Below are 17,338 nucleotides of genomic sequence, written 5' to 3' on the forward strand. Positions count from 1 at the left end.
TTTTTTTTTTGTGTCTGTGTCTATCATGTGTTCACAGCTCAGATGAACACTCACGTGATCGCTAAGTCAGCCATTAACCTTGGTCTTTCGCCTCCTTCTCTGCTTGGTGGGGGAAACAGGTGTGGGCACGGCCCCCCCCTCGTTTGTCATCTCATCTTTAACAGCAGATTTGTTTCCAGGTTCAGTTTTTATTTTCCAGGTGGACACTGGGCTTGGAGACCGTGGCAGTCCAGCCTTTGGTCTCTTTGTAGGGGAGTTCTTGTGGGCTGATGGGCAGCTGTGCTGGTTCAGGCACACTGAGCACAGAGGGTTGACAGGTAGACAAACCTGCTGTCCAAAACCTACCAGTAGCCAGTTGGTCTCACGCCACAGCTCCCTGCAAAAGAGTGTGACAGGAACATCTCAAGGCAACTTTAAATTTGCATCATTGAATTTTTTTTACCATCTATGGTCAGGGAACCCAACTCCTGTGGGAAATAACTTGTAATTGACGTCACAGACCACAACGGAGGTGGAAATAAACAAACACCGGTGAGCTAGCAAGTTTGCGACTCAGAAGTAAGCTGGCACCATGATGGACAACCCCCTTGTAAATTTGTAATTAACTTCACCATGTTAGCAGGCTGCTTTTGTGTGACCTCCTACGCTTGCATTTACGTTTTAAATGCCGTTTGACTTCAGGGTCATAGCTTTGCGCATGCGCACATCACCTCCTCCGGTTCCGGTCCTATTGCCCGTGTACACGCAGCTGTAGATTGACCTTCAATCGCATTATCTGGGTGTGTTAGTCCCATAATTCTCAGTTCGATTTCAGCCGAGCTAACGTGTTTTCATGTGTCGGACTGATGCAATAATTCCGTTTTTTTAGGTGCCATGTAAACGTGCTTACTGTTACCTTGGTAACCACTCCTCCAGTGCTTTGCGTGTTTCCTCCGGGCTCTTGGTTGGCTTCCTGAGCCAGCCCAGCCTGTTGGAGATTCGATGCACATGCGTGTCTACGCCTAAATGAAAGATCAACACAATGAGAAAATGTAGCAGCAGACTCACTATATTACACACTCACTGTTCCCAGCATTTCAAATATACTGCTGATATTTCTTCCATTTAATTATTTTTCTACGCAACATCTACATCCTCAAATTCATTGGAAACACATTTTCAGTGCAGTGTCCACCTGGGTCATTATATAGATAATCAATATCACAACTATGTTGAATGGAGAACAACAAAATCACCAATTAGAAAAAAATTTCTTCTTTCCCAGAAAAACAGTTTACATTGAATTTTGGCATCATTGGTTGTATATAAGTAAGAATTTGAAGACATCTCTTTGGCTTTAAGAAATTTTAACAGAGATTTGCTAATATTTTCTGGAATTTACAGGCCAAGTAAATCGTTAATTCACAGGACTGATTTCAGCAGAGTGGCCCTACCTATTCCAGACACCTGGTCCCAGGCGATGCTCATAGCTAGATGAGCCATCTTGGGTCCAACTCCTGGTAGGTGGACCAGCCCTTCCACACTGTTTGGGATGTCCCCTCCAAACTCATTGCGCAGCATTGCTGATGTCAGCTTCAGATACTTTACTTTATTCTGGAGGAGAGTGGGTGGGACAAACCAGAACATGATTCATTCAGGTGCAGAACATGGTTGAGAGAATGGGTGAAAGAGGGTGTGAAGGTGGACAAATTGCCTCCAACTGACTGGTGAAACAACACATATAAGGACAAATAGATATATTTTTGTCACCCTCCAGAAGCCGACAGGGTAGATGAGCTTCCCCAGTGTTTCATCATCAGTGTTGAGTATGTTTTCCACGGTGCAGCCATGTGCTCGGAGCTTCTGCATAGCTGCTGCTGTCACCTGGTCCTTAGTCTGACTCGATAGCATGAGCGACACCAACACCTGAAAGCGCTTCACCTGTGCCAACAGCAAAAACAACAGACATTACTTTGAACTATTAAATAATTTCAAACATTGGTAGAAAAAAATCTAAATCATGCCTAATGAACCTACATGAGCAGGGGCTTCTGTGTCGTAGCATTTCTCCGCTCCCATGTTATCTACAGGTGCGTCTCGGCCACTCCTCATCTCATGAATGAGTCCCAATTGTTTCCTCCAGTCAAGAGGTTCCCATTGTTCTGTTTTTACAGGTGAAACAACTTCATCCTTGTCATACTCCACCTTCATCTGCCTCCTGCGGCTCTGTGAAGGTAGTGGAAGGTTGTCTGTGTGTTCATGGCACCCACCTAGACAAAGTCGGGGGGGGGGGGAGAGTGAGAAACATCCGACTCCACATTGGAATACAGAACGTCAACTACAAAAACACGTCCATAAAATAAAAAAAGGGGTTAATAAAAAAAAAAAAAAAAAAAAAGGAAAGAGAAGAAAACCTGTGGATGCAGGGATTTGACCCCAACAACAGCTTTACCCGGAATGGTGATATAGCTTTGGTTCAACCCAAAGCTTTTGGATTAGGTCTGGGGCTTTGACTGCGTATGCCAGTCCATTTCTTTAACACTAAACTGGGAGAATTATTTTCTTAATGTACCTGAGTTCATATATTGACACCTTGAATCACCAAATTCTTACCACAAACCTGTAAAGAAATTATTATGTAAAACAGTAGTTACCAACCTTTGTAGCTGGGTCCCTACTAAAGTGGTCCCCACATCTACTGGGTCCTGTTGTCTGGCTGCATAAATGTTCTGAGATCACAGAGTCGTTTTACCAAAAACAAAAGGAAACCATACTGCAGTGTGACCTGGTTTCTCTGCTTTCTTTTACTTGTCTCTTTTCCATTGAGATCTCTCCGGGGATACTGAATATTATAATTGTACGGTGGAGTGTAATCAACCTAATGAGCCGAGCTGATGAAAATCAGCTCCAGGTCAAAAACAACTGCACCTGTCTATATATTTCTGGCCTTACAGTGTGTGTATGCGGTGGTTACTCTTTGTGAGGCTTGCCTCACTCAGACCTCTCAGATGCAGCAGTGTGCAGGCAACAAATAACAACTTTCCCAGCCGGTGCGCAGGCGCCGCAGACGACCGAGCGATGGTCCCCGGCCTCTGACAGTCCTTACCCGGCGACGCTCTGTGCTCGGAGACCCTGGCCTCCTCCGCCTCCACCTTCAGCGCCGCAGAGGGACCCGGGGCCGCGGTCCTCAGCGAGTTGGTGAGTTTGGACCTCATGGAGCCCGCAGGCCGACTGCCAGCAGCCCGCTGTCCACTCCGGGTCACCACAGACCTGCCGTGACTGAAGTAAGGAGAGTTCATGGCGGGGCACGGCGGCTACCGACGACCCTGCTGCTGCGGCGGAAGCCAGGCATAAACACGGAGCTGAAGTTCGCTTCTCATTCGTCCTTTTCTTAGCAGTCGCGAGAAAAGTTCCCGTTTAAATAAAAAACACCGGAGCGACCGCAGACTGCTCCTCCGGTCAGGAACAAGCGAGAGGGCTAATACTCACTGTGCACATTCCCGGTTAGACTGCCTCCCTGCTGATAAAACATTAGCCACACTTAAAACCACCAGAAAAGGTTATTTTAAGCTTTAAAAAAATCTCGAGTGTGCTTTGTTGATTACTGTCCTGAGACCAAATGTCTTAGGATCCAAAGAAGTGTATCAAGTTCGTGATTCTGTAGGCTAAAAATATAAAAGACTATGATACGTTGAGCTGGCAGTCAGGCGGGTTTTGATCATGTACAAACACTAAATGGACTCCTTATTACAACCCTAGTCAGTGACTTTCATTCCTATTATTTCTCTCATGCTTTCATTGTAAACCTTCCCCAACTAAATGAGAGTCAAATCATAAACATTTTGCACTATACTGATTCTACTACTAAATGTTGAAACATAATACAACTAATGGGATGCAATACAGTGCAAACACTAATTTGAACACTCACAACCTGAGTGTCTTAATTTATACAATTATACAAATCTTTCTCTTTATTATTTGTGTCCAATTGTTTCTCTCTAATAAAACCCTGGTGTTAGGGAGTTTGTTAACAGTTGTCCATCAATCTAAACCAGTAGTAGTGTAACCTTGGTCGATCCAGGCCTGAGGTTATCCAACAGCTTCACTCACAGGCAGCATGACGGAGGTACAGAGCCTCATCCCAACAAGGAACCAACTTCAACCCCTTTTGAGCTAGCTGCTAGCCAACTTTATTGTTGGGCACCGATCGGTTATACAAACTTGCACAAATATACACATCGTCTGACAGTTCACCACTCTCTCTGGGTCGTCGGTGAGAAGTGGATTGTCAGTTTTCTGTCAATGTTTCATTCGTCATAACATAGAAAACCATCAGACGGGTTTTTGCGCCGTTCGTCGGTTTAGCTCGGTGACAACTACATTCCCCATGAGCGACCGCGGCAAACGTGTTTTTATAGGAAGTGGCCCAGTCTCAGCTTCAGTGTGCCATCCGGTCTGAGAGTGGAGGACTGAGCTTGGACGGGAACAAGCTGTGAGCTGCACTCAGAGTTGTGTCAACGCACAGGCGGCTCTGTCGGCTGCTCAGGGACGAGGCTGTGAGCGAATAAACCCGAAAGCGACTCAACTCGAACAAGGTGAGAGCCGAGAGGGAGGAGGGGGAGCCGTGTGTTTGAGCTCCCGGACCTTGAAGCCAATGTAAAGCGTCGCTAACGGTTCGGTAGCGCCATTGTACCTGTCTCCCGTTTGTGTGTCGGTTTTCCCGTGTGGCGTTCACGGCTCCTGTCTCTCCGGCCCGGGCTACCTTCCACCGCTGTGAATGTTGTTGTTGGACCGAAACAGAGCAGTCGTTGTCCGCCTGCTCCCCTCCCCTCCCCTCCCCTCCCCGTCTCTGCCTCTGACAAGTCCACATGACAAATTCTTCAAACCGGCCAGCTCTGGGTTTAAACATCAACAGACTGGGACTCCAAACCTCACAGCTGGATAGTTATAGATGAGATCTGCTCGGCCAAATGACATAACATTATTTATTATGTACGTACAGCAATGCACAGAGGAACATCATTTTCATTAGCACTCTTAACAGTGTTGTAATAACATGAAGTTTATATCCAAGGACTGAGGTGTAGATCCTCCTCTGTAGATCCAATTAATCATGTCAAAACAGAAGAATGACTGTTTCCTCAGAAGCTGCATTATGCCACACCGTTGGGAAAAAAATTAATACAGTTTTCTTTCCTCAAATATTGTTTATCAGAAAAAGTGAGGAAAGGCAGGAGACTTATGCCATGGCTGTCAGATGTTTAGGCTCTCATCATCAGAATGAACTGATTTGCCGGACCACCTCAGTTAAACCTTTCGTCTGGTGAAAATCCTGATTTCTTCTGAAGAAATTTGAAAAACACCCCTTTAAAGGAAAATCCTTTATTGATGCTTAGCAGGCCACAACAAAAGGGAGGCTTGAGATGATTCTGAGGAAAACAGCTTCAATAAAAAAGGGCATGCTATTGAGTGTAGAATATGTACACATGACCACAAAATACAGAAGTCAGTAGCGAGCTATTGCACAATATCCAAAGTGGCAAGAAATTAGAGAAAGACAGCAATGTGTATGATTATAAATAATAAATAAAAAAAATATAAATAATGATACACCTATAAAGGAGGTGATCACTTTGTTTGAATAATCAAAACTTTCCATTGTGTGGACAGTTTAGAAGCACTTGCCACCCAACAGTTCCTATGAAAACTTTATGTGGATGAAAGGACCCCATATGTTCCAAGTTTAATAATGCTGTATTGCACAGGTGCTTACTGTTGTTGCTACTTTTGTACTGTCAACATTTTACTTTTCTATTTCTAGCTACAGCAAGTGTTGTACTGTATTGGACAAAGATTTTTTTTTTTTTTTGCTTCCGTATTGAGTTTTGCCCGAGTATACTTAATTCTGTTGTGACCATACATCCAGTAGCTGCCTGACAGGGTTTGAGGATGTCACGTGTATTTTCTGCAATTTAGTAGAAGCTAACTCTGATGATTGTTGTTTAAAAAAAAAAAAAAGTACATGTTGCTGAATCTTTTAGCAGCCATCATTCCCAGCCTGTGCAATCACTTCTCCTATCCAGGCCATGAATAAGCAACCAAGTAAAGAGACTCTCAGGGACAAGGTGAAGGGTATCTTTGGTCTGGGAACTCCGCGCCCACCAAGCAAACAGAGTGACACCAAACCGTCTGAGTTCATCATTACAACAGACATCATCAAGGTGTGCAGAAAAGACTGTGCATCTTCTCTCTCACACACACACTAAAATCTTATCACATGAATATTTTCTTGCCTTGTTTTGTTGACCATACTCTGTGCACTCTGTACACCTCTGTGCCTTTCAGGAGCTCCACCCAGACTGTGGTCTAAGCAACCGTGTTCGCATGATGAACCATGTCTGTGATCTTGCCAAGACAAAAAAGTTTGAGGATGTGAGTCTGCACCCAGTGTCCTATTATGAAACATTTATGTGTGTTTAGTAAAACTGTGTGTGAATATACATGTTCGTGTGTTCAGCATGCAGTGGAGGCAGTATGGAAAGCTGTAGAGGACATGCTGACTCCAGAGCAGCCACCTGAGGCCCGACATGCTGTCCTGCAGCTGCTTCGGGCCATAATACAAGGACAGGTACAGTTACAGGGCACAATTTACACAAAATGTTGAAGTTATGGTTATTGTAAATAAAAAAAGCGTATTCACTGTTCATGTGAAGGGTGAGCGTCTTGGCCCTCTGAGAGCCTACTTTTTTAAGGTGATCAGAGACTACCAACCATGCAACGAAGACCTCTCTGATAGGCTGGAAGTCTTCAAGGCCTTAACAGAGAATGGAAAAGACATCACATACTTGGAAGAGGACATAGGTAAAACTTAATAGAAAAATTGTTAACTTCAAACTTCTCTATGTCACATAGCACAATTATTTCTGTTATGAATTTAATTTTTGGGAACTAGGAACTTGGATGTTGGATCTAAAATCTACATTAATTGATTTCAAATGAAAACTGAAAAAGGCATGTCTATGTTCAGTTGTAGCTTATTCGTTTTCCTTTTTGTGAACAGTGTTTGTGTTGACACTGGCTGACATATTAGTCAGCATTGTTATTACATTTATGAACGCAAGTTCTCATTGTTTCCTCCTCTTCCCCCAGCACGCTTTGTCCTCCTGTGGATGGATATAGGTCTGACCTCTGACTTTCTACATGTTCTTGTAAATCTGGTGAAGTTCAACAGCTGCTACCTGGACCAAAATGTGTCCATTATGGTCCAGTAAGTCAAACTGACAGACATTTTTTTTCCCCCTCAAATTTAGGAAATTAACTTTCTTTTTCTTCTTGTTCTGTTCCTCTCTGCAGGAAAATTTGTCTACTGTGCAATAGAACAACATCCTCAACAGATATTGAGGTGAGGGTTTTTATTTTATTTTTTTTTAATTTGCCTTATTTTGTTAACCTCGAGAAACTGTAACTGCCAAACATGTTTTCAAGAGTCAGCTGGGGAACAATCAACACATTCTTTAAGTCATCTCGTTAGCATTCAGCAGTACATGCTGCCCTGTCCAAAAGTCATAGCTGTGGTTTACTGGGGGATAGACCCTCAATTTGGTTGTCTATGACAGACCTTGTGTCATTCACATTCATAGATCTAAGAAAATAAGTTGTGAATTTGAATGTTATTAACTATAGATTATTATTTGTTTATTATACCGTTGTACCATGTTTTAATAATTGCCAGCAGCATTAGTACAACTTAAAAGGAAAACCTTTTGAATAATAATCCATACCCATTAATTGCACTATTGTGACAACTTCTAAAATGACCGTAATACACCAGCCATTGAAATTAGACTTTAGGTCTTTGACCCTGATCTGCTGAGGTAGACCTGTTATTAACATGTGTCTGTGTGTTGGTGTGTGTTGGTGTGTGTTGTGTTCAGGTAGCACTACAAGTCTTGGATGCAGTGGTGTGTTACAACTGCTTGCCCTCAGATTCTCTCACTGTCTTCATCATTACACTCTGTCGCACAGTCAATGTCAAGGAGTTTTGTGAATCCTGCTGGAAGGTGACAAAATTTATACATACAGTCCCACTTAACATATACACATTTGTCTTTTAATGGAGCATAATTAATTTTTGCTCTCTGCCTGTGCAGCTGATGAGGAAAGTGTTGGGGACTCACCTTGGCCATAGTGCTATCTACACCATGTGCCGCATCATGGAGGAGAGGTATAGTCCCAGGTTTCATCACCTCTCTGAGCATACAGCATATCTATATATGTACAGTCACTACTCTACTTACGAACATTTAAAGATATGAACAGACAGAGCTGCAATTGAAATTTTGTTCCGAATGCTCCCCTTGCTGACCGTGTGCTAAAATTTTGTTTGGCACGCCTCCTCTGCCTAGTGTGAATTTTCCAGCTGCCCGCACTGTGCAGCACAGTATCCTATACCACATGAGCATCACAATTCTTTGTACTTGTGTTAGCATTGAGATGTGCTCTCTTACGAACAATATGAAGTATGGAAGGTTGTTCGGAATGTGACTTGTTCATAAATTGCGGAGAGTCTGTATATTTTTTGTAGAGAATTCATTTTTTGACTGTTTGTGTGTCTCTAACTATGTACAATCTTGACCAGGGTGTACATGGAAGATGCACCATTGCTGAGGGGAGCTGTGTTTTTTGTTGGAATGGCATTATGGGGCGCTTACAGACTCCCTGCCCTCAAAAACACACCCACACTGGTTCTGCCATCGTTCTACAAGGTAAAACACTTGTATACATAGAGTACTTCTTTTTATAGTACTCTTTCTTTGTCTATCGTTTAAAAATAATAATAATAAAAAAAAAAACAGAAGTGCATGATTGGCACAAAGTCATGGAAAACACTGAGGATTATACTCCAATTGCATTGTCTAGGGTAAAAGAGATTATTTTGGTTTTGAAAAATATCGCAAAACACTGAAAATTGCCAGTCACACTTTTTTTTTTAAAAGCCAAAAGTGAAATGCAACAACTTAGAGGTAAGTTTGACTCCATCTGTATATGTAAGTAATATGATGGCTCTCAGAAAATATCTGATCCTGAAGACTGATGAGTAAACATAGATGAGAAATAACTAAACCGACAGCAGTCTGCAAAACATGACTGTATTTGTCTCTGTGAATATAGAAACTTTGGTGACAGTTTGTTGTGTGCCCTCTACCACAGGCCATGTCATGTGCCAATGAGGTGGTGTCCTATGAAATCGTCCTCTCCATCACCAGACTGATCAAGAAGTATGGAAAGGAGCTGCAGGTGGTTACCTGGGATATCCTGCTGGGCATCATAGAACGATTGTTGCAGCAGATCCAGGTACACTCAGGCACATGCTGCACAGGTACACGCACACAGTAAATTAACAGTTCTCATTTCAACCTGTGGCCTTTTCCCATCTGTTTTCACAGACCATAGGCAGCGCAGAGTTAAAGGCCATTGTCTATGAGCTGTTGACCACAGTAGAGGAACTGTATGAGCAGAATGGATACCATGGCTCCACAGAGAAGTTCTTCAGTCTGGTCGAGAAATGTGCTGATAAGAGACCTGTTCGTTCTTCTCAGTATCTGTCTGTGCTGTCCTGGCTTATGATTTTGTCCTTGTGCTTACTGCTGCTTCTGTGTTTCAATCCTGCTATTCTGTGTCTGATAGGATGCCTCAGTACTGACCCTCATCTCATACCGGGCTCAGTCTATCCAGCCAGCTAAAGACGGTTGGATTCAGAGTCTGCATCGCCTCATGGAGAAATTCTTCAGGTAGGACACCAACACACATACTCACATATAGTAGTGGAAATATCTAATAGCTGAGTCGACAGGTGCCCTTTATTTTCTCTGCTTCCCTCTCTGTTAGTCATAACCTTGATCTCTATCTTGTCCCATCCCTGCTGTATTGGCATATTTCCTATTCATCTCTTTGATACCACCATCTTTCTGGAAGAAATGAGCCTCGCAGTGTGATAAGGATCAAAGTGCTTCATATCCTGTCCTTTGTTCTTAGCACCAACCGACAGCTGTATGAGGTGTGTATACTCACATACGTTCACACAAATGCATGCACCCTCAGTGTCAAGTTTGTGGTTAGTAATTCTGTATATTGTATTCACATCTCACAGTTGTGATAAAGGCCAATCTAATTTTCAGTTTCATCCCATAATATAACAATTAAAGATGTGTTTATTGAACTGCTATCATTATGTAGTTCTTATTAATGTCCGTCTCGTCTTTCTGTCAAAGTCCTGTCCTGCAATGGTCTTAGTTTGATGCAGTTCTCTCAAAAGAAGCGATCATTAAAGTATATGTTCTCTGGGGTTTTCTTTGTTCCAGGATGAGTTGATTGAAATGGTGGTCATCCCCCAGCTCAGTGGGATAGCTGAAGACCGAGACCTGGCTGTCAGAAAACAGGCCACACAGTTACTTGTTGACCTTGCTGAGGGCTGCACCACGCATCACTTCACCAGCCTGCTTGACATCATTGAGCGGGCAAGCAATGTTCCTTTCAGCCTGCTGATTCTCAAACTTTTATGCACATGATGCAATAATTTCAATGGCTGTTTTACTACTAGGTGGCCAGTCGCTCTTTGGTGTGTTCAGGGTCCCTGGAGCTTTCTGAGAGAGACCCCACAGTGGAGTCTCCTGTAGAGGATGTCAAGACTGCCATATTGGGCTTGCTGGAAATCCTGCAGGTAAAAGACATGCCTTTTTCAACAGGTTAAGTTATAATACTTTCTTTACATACACATATATTCGTACTGTATTTACCGCCATAAATTTGAAACCATGTCTTGTGGGGTAAATGTAGCAGGAAGGACAATAAATACTAACTTAACTGATAATGTTTTCTCTTGAGTTTTATATTTTTTGGATTTGAATGATAATAAGTAAATTGAATCTTGTAATAATCATCCTGTTTTCTCTCCCACTAGAGCAAGCTTTACAGCCTACCAGCCAACCATGCTAGTCGTGTTTACGAATTGTTAATCAACCACCTGCAGCTTCACTACAAGAACAAGTACTGTTCACCTATTGCTTCCAGTATAAGACTACAGGTAGGAATAATTTTCCTGTGCACATTTGTGTATTTCTTGGTGCATTTGTAATGTATATTCCTCTCCTTTTAAAATTGTCTGTCACTCAGGTGTTTGACTTCTTCCTGATGATGCGGGCCGACTCTCTACACCGACTTGGAGTCCCCAATATCAAAGATGGGGCCATCAGGTTCAGCCCATACTGCTACTGTGACGCAGGGTGAGGACACACGGCATTGTAGCCTTTTTACCTGCAGCTTTTTTTCTCTATAAACTCAGTCAACTACATGAACAATTCAATTATTTTTGTTGTCTTTTTTAGGGAGCCAGAGAAACGAGTCATTGAAAAGAAGCCAACGTGCTCAACATCTCCGCCTGCTGGTAGCCCAGCTCCCTCCACTGCTCCTCCCCCTTCAGCAGCCTCCATACGCTCAGCTTACCTGCCCTATGCACCTGCCTTCAATGTCCTTCTGCAGTGCCTCAAGATGGTACACACACACACACACACACAAATGCATGCAATTATTCCTGCTATCCTTAAAGGTATGAGACATTTCTTTTTTCCTCTCACAGGAGATTGATTGGAAGGTGCTGAAGCTAGTTCTCGACAAGCTACCATGGACCCTACAGTACAAAGTACTGCTGCGGACATCACCATGCAGCTTGGACCAGCTCTGTTCCACACTCTGCTGCATGGTATTACACAGAAAGACACATGCATACAAATCTGTGGAGATGTTAATATCTTTCTGTGGATAACACTAAATAAAATTTTATGAGACTTTTTTCTTTGTCCCTTTAACTGAAGGTGACAGATCGTCTTATCTCAGACCGCTTAAAGAAGACTCCAGAGGGGTTCTCCCGCACTGATGTTCAGCTGGCAGTGGTTCCTGTCCTCACCGCGATTACATCCTACCACAACTTTCTTGAACAGTCAAGACAGGTACAAACCATAGTGTTTGGGAGTAAGTGAAACAGAATGATCTCAGAATGATTTCTTTCAGAGTATCGTATTTAAAGCAAGAATATCTACATTTAGGCAACATCCTTCCATTGAGGCTGGTTTCTCCCACACAAAGCCTTATTTGTTAGATCAACTGGCCACCACACAAACCAATATGCATTGACATGGACACACAATTAGCCCATATAAAATAATGAATGATTGTTTAATTTTCTTTCCCCACTGCAGAGAGAGCTGGTTCAGTGCCTTGAGACTGGCCTCATTTATCGCTGTGCCAAGCAGTGTGTTGTGGCTCTTACAATGTGCACAGTGGAAATGCCTGATATTATGATCAAGCTCCTACCTGCTCTTATTGTCAAGCTCACCCACATCTCTGCTACTGTTGCCATGGCATCTCCTATGCTTGAGTTCCTGTCCAGTGAGTCCCAGAAGATTTATTTATTTTTTTTATGTATTAAGTTAATTGTTTGAAGTTTTCTTTAACATTCAATGATCATTGTCAGTTATTTACACAAGTCTTTCTGTCACAGGGCACACATTGTGACTGACCTGCTCTTACTTAATTTATTTTTCATAGCTCTGGTGCGCCTGCCCCATCTGTATGCCAACTTTGTAGCTGAGCAGTATGTCAGTGTTTTTGCTATCTCCCTACCATATACCAACCCCTCCAAGTAAGTACTCACCCAAATGCAATAACATGACGATTCTCGGATGCACACCCAATCTCTGACCTTTTTGTTTCTTTCATTCCCATTAGGTTCAACCAGTACATTGTGTCGCTGGCTCACCATGTGATTGCTATGTGGTTCATACGCTGCAGACTCCCTTTCCGCAAAGACTTTGTTCAGTACATCACAAAGGTGGGTGCAGGTGTTTCTTTCTACATTGACTGACTTATCTATGGCTTGATGATTTTTAACTTAAATGTGACATTACGACTGTAACTCAGAAAACGATACAGCCAAACTGTCGTCTTCTTTCCCATACAAACACACAAACGATGCACATCTAAGAAAAACACACAAACACATTACTAATGGACTTCCCCAATAGTAAGTGCATCATCAATGTATTCACACTTTTAGGAGACATTTTCCTTAATTTGCAGAAACCTCTCCTGAGTGGCATGGTAGTTCAGTGGTCAGCACTGTTATGTTACTGTAAGGCTGTGCAGGATTCAAACTGGGGCCATCTGTGTATTGGGTTTTCTCCCAGTGCTCCGGGTTTCCTCAGACAAAGTGTGTGTGTCTTTAGATATGCACATCAGGTTACTGCCTTTCAATTTTGGTCAAAAATTGTGTTGTTTCTATGTTTCTGCATCCTCGTCTTTGTTATTTTCTCCAGGGATTGCGTTCCAATGCTTTGCTGCCCTTTGACGATGGCAATGAACAAAGTCCTTTTCGTGCCCGAAGCACCAGCCTTAATGAGCGGCCCAAGAGGTAAAGCATGTGCTCACACACACGGCTGCAGAGGCTCATGTACAATTCAGCAGTAAGACACACTGCCCATGTGGCAATCGTTGTGTAAGAGGGTAGGGGTTGCCAAGGTAACAGGGGACTCAGCATGACTGGTAATGTGACGTGATGGTTGCAGTGACTCTTCTCAGGTTGCCATGGTGATCATTAGTTCATTTTATTTATTGTTTATGCTTTTTTACAGTACAAATTCATTCTTTTTCTGGCACAATTTCTTTGCTCTTTTATTATCAGCACACAAGGGGTGGACAAAATAACATGACATGCAGTAACATGTCATGCAGTTTAATCTAAAAAGAAATTTAGATTAAACTTTTAGTGTTTAAATGCCACTTTGTAGAAGTTTATCTGATTGCACAGGCGTTTCTGTTACAATTGCCACCACCTTAGGCTTCTTAAGTACATTTTGAGTGAAAGCATGGGGAAGAAGTATTAGTTTTTCTCCTGCTGTCACATTTGTCCATCTTATGATTTGAATAAATACACTTTACATTTTCACAAATCAAAATACACAAGTACTTTCACACAGAGGTATATGGAAGCTGTTCTCAGCAAGGCATCATCCATCTATGATTGTCTGTCCGTTGTATGTGTCTTAATTGCCTTAACATTACTCAGTAAAGAAGCTAATTAAACCATAATAAAGGTGAACACAGAGAGAGAGTAATCAGCTACCAACTCAAGTGTGTCTGTAGTATTCATATTAATATGTGCAAAAGTGAATGATCTTCAAAAATATGGCCTAGAAACGTTAATGTGGTTATCACACAAAAACTGTTTTGAAATATTACTGTTGAGCTTAATCTTATAAAGTAGGATTTCCACAGAGCCTGACACTGCACATTTTGAAGAGCCAAAATGATAATATTCACTATATAAATAAAAATTGATGAAAACTGTTTCAAAGTATGGTTGGCCACTTCCTAAAAAATGTGACAGTGCCACCCTATGCTTTATTTTAATTAATTTTCCTCTCTGTTGTTCAATTGGATATGTTTGCGGAAAAAAGCCCAGCCTCTGTAGATTGTCTTCTTTTCTCATACTTGATTGTTTATTAAAAGAAAAAACAAAACAAAAACAGAGCACACACACACAACTTCAGTAGAAACTTTACTGAAATTCTGTACTCACCCACTTTCAGAGCTCCTTATTGTGCGACCATTCACCTGGTGATCTGACCTTATGCTGCTCATTGCTTTCTGTTGGGTTGGAGTTTTGCATGTCACAATCTGCAGGGTTAATGTCCAGATTAAATTTGGGGGCTTCCAAAAGCACTTAATTTTCATTTGTTATATAAAAGTATCAGCAAGCGCAATATATAGCCCAGTGTTTAAATCCATAGTGTTTAGTCCAGACTTGCCCTGCTCCAACCCTACAGGTTTAACCCAGCATTTCATTTTGGTTTTTTGTGTTTTAACTCCCATGATATCAGGCCTGTGCTGAGTCCATCCCTACTATTTTACTTCTCCTGTACTAGTTCTTGGCTTCCCTATGTACCTGCTGTGTGAAATAATGTTATTTTGTTGCTCTTTTTTTCTGAATAGCAGCTTTACCCTCTGCTGTAGCTTGTCTCTTCAGTTTTCCTTTTAGTCAATGTTTAGCCTTTATTTCTTTTGGTCCTCTTTTTCTTACTCGGCTCTCCTGTAATCTGATTCATAGTGTTCACTGCTGTTAATTTTCACCTTGTTTTTTTTTTTTCTTTCAATTCTTCATTTGACCCCTCCCTGCCTCCTGTGATTGGGTGCTGCATTGTGGTTGTGGTTTTGGGGGGTGGTCATGTCATCCTGGATCCATCCTACATTGCTCCTGACCCCTCCCCTCTGCTGTGACCTCTGCCCTTTGACCTTTGTGGCCTTGTCCTCTGCGTCCTGCACCTACCACCCCCACTCCCATCCATCCCTTTCCTCTCCCCCCTCTCTGCGTGGTGTGCACCCCCTGATGACCTGCTCATGTTGCTCTGGTGCTCATGTGACGATTCCTGCTGTTTCCTGGTATACCTCTTCACACCACACTTTACCCCGACGCTCCCAAACTACTTCCACCATCACGATGACCCACCCCCTTATTGCCCACACCACTCTATTACCAACCCGGGCCCGTTCCCCTCACCCTTTGCCATGGGTTATCATCACTGCCCAGTCTGCGGGCAGCAAAAGTGGCGAAGGCGGCAGCGGCAGTAGCCAATAGCAGCAGCTCTCCTGTTAAAGAGCTGAGGGACCTGTCAGCCATGGACGCTTTCCGCTCCCGCAGCATCAGTGTCTCCGAACATGCGGTTCGCAGGTTAGAGAAGAGCATTCTGGGTAACAAAACTAAAACAAGCAAAACACTTGTGTCCTCCATGGGATGGTTGATGGGGTGTAGGTGCATTGTCATGCGGGACTTTGGGCGGCGTTGGGTGGTTTGTTGCCAGGGATACCTGGAGGGGTGGTGCATGCTGGAGGAAGATTTGTGTGTCAACCTCATTCGTTTGTTTTGGGCTGTGATCATACTCATGCTGTTTTTTGAATCTGTTTTCTTATTTGCTTTTGCATGCAGTGTGTCCAGAAGACATTGGATTCCTGTTGACATTTTTCTTCTAACAAAGATTTTGCTTTTATGTTGTTGACTATTTCATTATTAATTTTTTTTCATCTTTGGTATGACTTGGATATTTTTGTTTTGCCGGGTGTTTTCATTGGGCTAACACCAAATGAGTGGCAGGAGGGGCTGGTGCAAAGCATTTATATATCTAAAGGGACGGGGTCTTGATTGACAAGTGCAACCAAAACGTCTGCTTTGCTATTCTTGGTGGGAGGGCATGTCTACTTCCTCCAGTTCCAGTGACAGGAACAACAGCAACACAATAGCTTTGCTTGCTTGACTTATTTTTGTTTTGCTCCACTCACAAGCATACACTGTGCTGCTATGACCATGGCAATCTCCTAGTGTGGGATTTAAGGACTAGATGGGCTGGTGTGAACTTTCAATACAGTTTTATAATGGACTCAAAGCATTCATATCACCATACAAGCACATACGTATATATGTATATAATCTTCACCTCACTTCTCTTCATACCTTTACGCTTATCTTTGCTCGGCATACCTGCTTTGATGACTGACGTGTGATCTATCACTGCAGTTGGCTCATGTGGTACACCACCTTATGCCCAGTAGATGGCAGTAAAAGCTCAACACGCCAATCTTTGAAACCATGTATTTAAAGTCAGAGTAAAACATGAAACTTTAGGTGAAACAACTGCAGTTTAGATCTGTTTAAGCTGCTTCTGCTGCCAAATCTGCTTCTTCCTTGACCAGCCAGTTCTCTCTTTCAAATGGTACCACCTCAGTGACATCTTAGATTGATGCCTGCCTTGGGAGGGACAATTGTTTCACCTCAGACAACATGACTGTGTTTTAGGCTTTAAGATGTTAAAACTAAATACATTTAAGAAATTACAAAAAAAAAAAACAAACAAACATATTGACTATTGGATTTGAAAAAGAAAAAGAATAAAAGAAAATGATTATTTTTATGTTACAAATGCTGAAAACATAGGCAGTCAGAAATGAACTATTGTGAATAGCAATGTGGGAATGGTGTCATGAAGCAGTGAAGATGCGGCACTCTGTTTCTGTCGTGAACATTTCATGGTCATGTTGTCTGGAGTATTTGTCTGCTACACATTGAAGTGAAAAATGAAATATTGCCAGTAGAAGAATGCCAAGGTGAGAGAGTTATTTATTCACATACTGGGAGTTGGTCTAAGTGAGAAATTTCATCAAACCTCTCGGACTTAATAATTTTCTAGCTGTGTGCCCGATATTTCCTTTATATAAAAACATTGGAAATTGTATTTGTGAAGATACCTAAATT

The 17,338-nt window shown here is 42.4% G+C and overlaps 2 protein-coding genes across 6 annotated transcripts in view; one reads left to right on the top strand and one right to left on the bottom strand.

Moving 5' to 3' along the window:
• nthl1 (nth-like DNA glycosylase 1) lies at positions 1–3,490 on the bottom strand. Of its 2 annotated transcripts, none has more exons than XM_029498485.1 (6): positions 3,086–3,490; positions 2,017–2,249; positions 1,750–1,920; positions 1,434–1,593; positions 896–1,001; positions 1–376 (listed from the first exon to the last, which is right to left on the bottom strand). In XM_029498485.1, exons 1-6 carry the CDS (start codon positions 3,276–3,278, stop codon positions 67–69), a joined length of 1,173 nt encoding a protein of 390 aa, XP_029354345.1. In that variant the 5' UTR covers positions 3,279–3,490; the 3' UTR covers positions 1–66. The 2 variants fall into 2 exon arrangements, with proteins under 2 accessions (XP_029354345.1, XP_029354354.1); XM_029498494.1 differs by having other exon boundaries at positions 2,638–3,226.
• The window catches only part of tsc2 (TSC complex subunit 2), a 24,445-nt gene continuing 10,134 nt past the window's right edge, over positions 3,028–17,338 (top strand). For 2 of the 4 annotated variants that reach the window (XM_029498451.1, XM_029498467.1), the window contains exons 1-26: positions 4,421–4,577; positions 6,066–6,203; positions 6,328–6,414; positions 6,500–6,610; positions 6,696–6,843; positions 7,132–7,249; positions 7,336–7,384; positions 7,917–8,042; positions 8,133–8,206; positions 8,621–8,747; positions 9,193–9,336; positions 9,429–9,566; positions 9,670–9,773; positions 9,958–10,039; positions 10,344–10,499; positions 10,583–10,702; positions 10,943–11,065; positions 11,155–11,264; positions 11,367–11,532; positions 11,618–11,740; positions 11,853–11,987; positions 12,237–12,426; positions 12,586–12,679; positions 12,766–12,868; positions 13,353–13,447; positions 15,623–15,763. In XM_029498451.1, the coding sequence (XP_029354311.1) occupies positions 6,069–6,203; positions 6,328–6,414; positions 6,500–6,610; positions 6,696–6,843; positions 7,132–7,249; positions 7,336–7,384; positions 7,917–8,042; positions 8,133–8,206; positions 8,621–8,747; positions 9,193–9,336; positions 9,429–9,566; positions 9,670–9,773; positions 9,958–10,039; positions 10,344–10,499; positions 10,583–10,702; positions 10,943–11,065; positions 11,155–11,264; positions 11,367–11,532; positions 11,618–11,740; positions 11,853–11,987; positions 12,237–12,426; positions 12,586–12,679; positions 12,766–12,868; positions 13,353–13,447; positions 15,623–15,763 (2,999 nt within the window). In that variant the 5' untranslated portion in view covers positions 4,421–4,577; positions 6,066–6,068. Of the gene's footprint in view, positions 3,178–4,420; positions 4,578–6,065; positions 6,204–6,327; positions 6,415–6,499; positions 6,611–6,695; positions 6,844–7,131; positions 7,250–7,335; positions 7,385–7,916; positions 8,043–8,132; positions 8,207–8,620; positions 8,748–9,192; positions 9,337–9,428; positions 9,567–9,669; positions 9,774–9,957; positions 10,040–10,343; positions 10,500–10,582; positions 10,703–10,942; positions 11,066–11,154; positions 11,265–11,366; positions 11,533–11,617; positions 11,741–11,852; positions 11,988–12,236; positions 12,427–12,585; positions 12,680–12,765; positions 12,869–13,352; positions 13,448–15,622; positions 15,764–17,338 lie in introns of those variants that run through there. The other 2 variants (XM_029498459.1, XM_029498474.1) reach the window with 2 other exon arrangements.

The sequence above is a fragment of the Echeneis naucrates genome, chromosome 1 (genome assembly GCF_900963305.1).
Source record: "Echeneis naucrates chromosome 1, fEcheNa1.1, whole genome shotgun sequence".
Taxonomy (NCBI): domain Eukaryota; kingdom Metazoa; phylum Chordata; class Actinopteri; order Carangiformes; family Echeneidae; genus Echeneis; species Echeneis naucrates.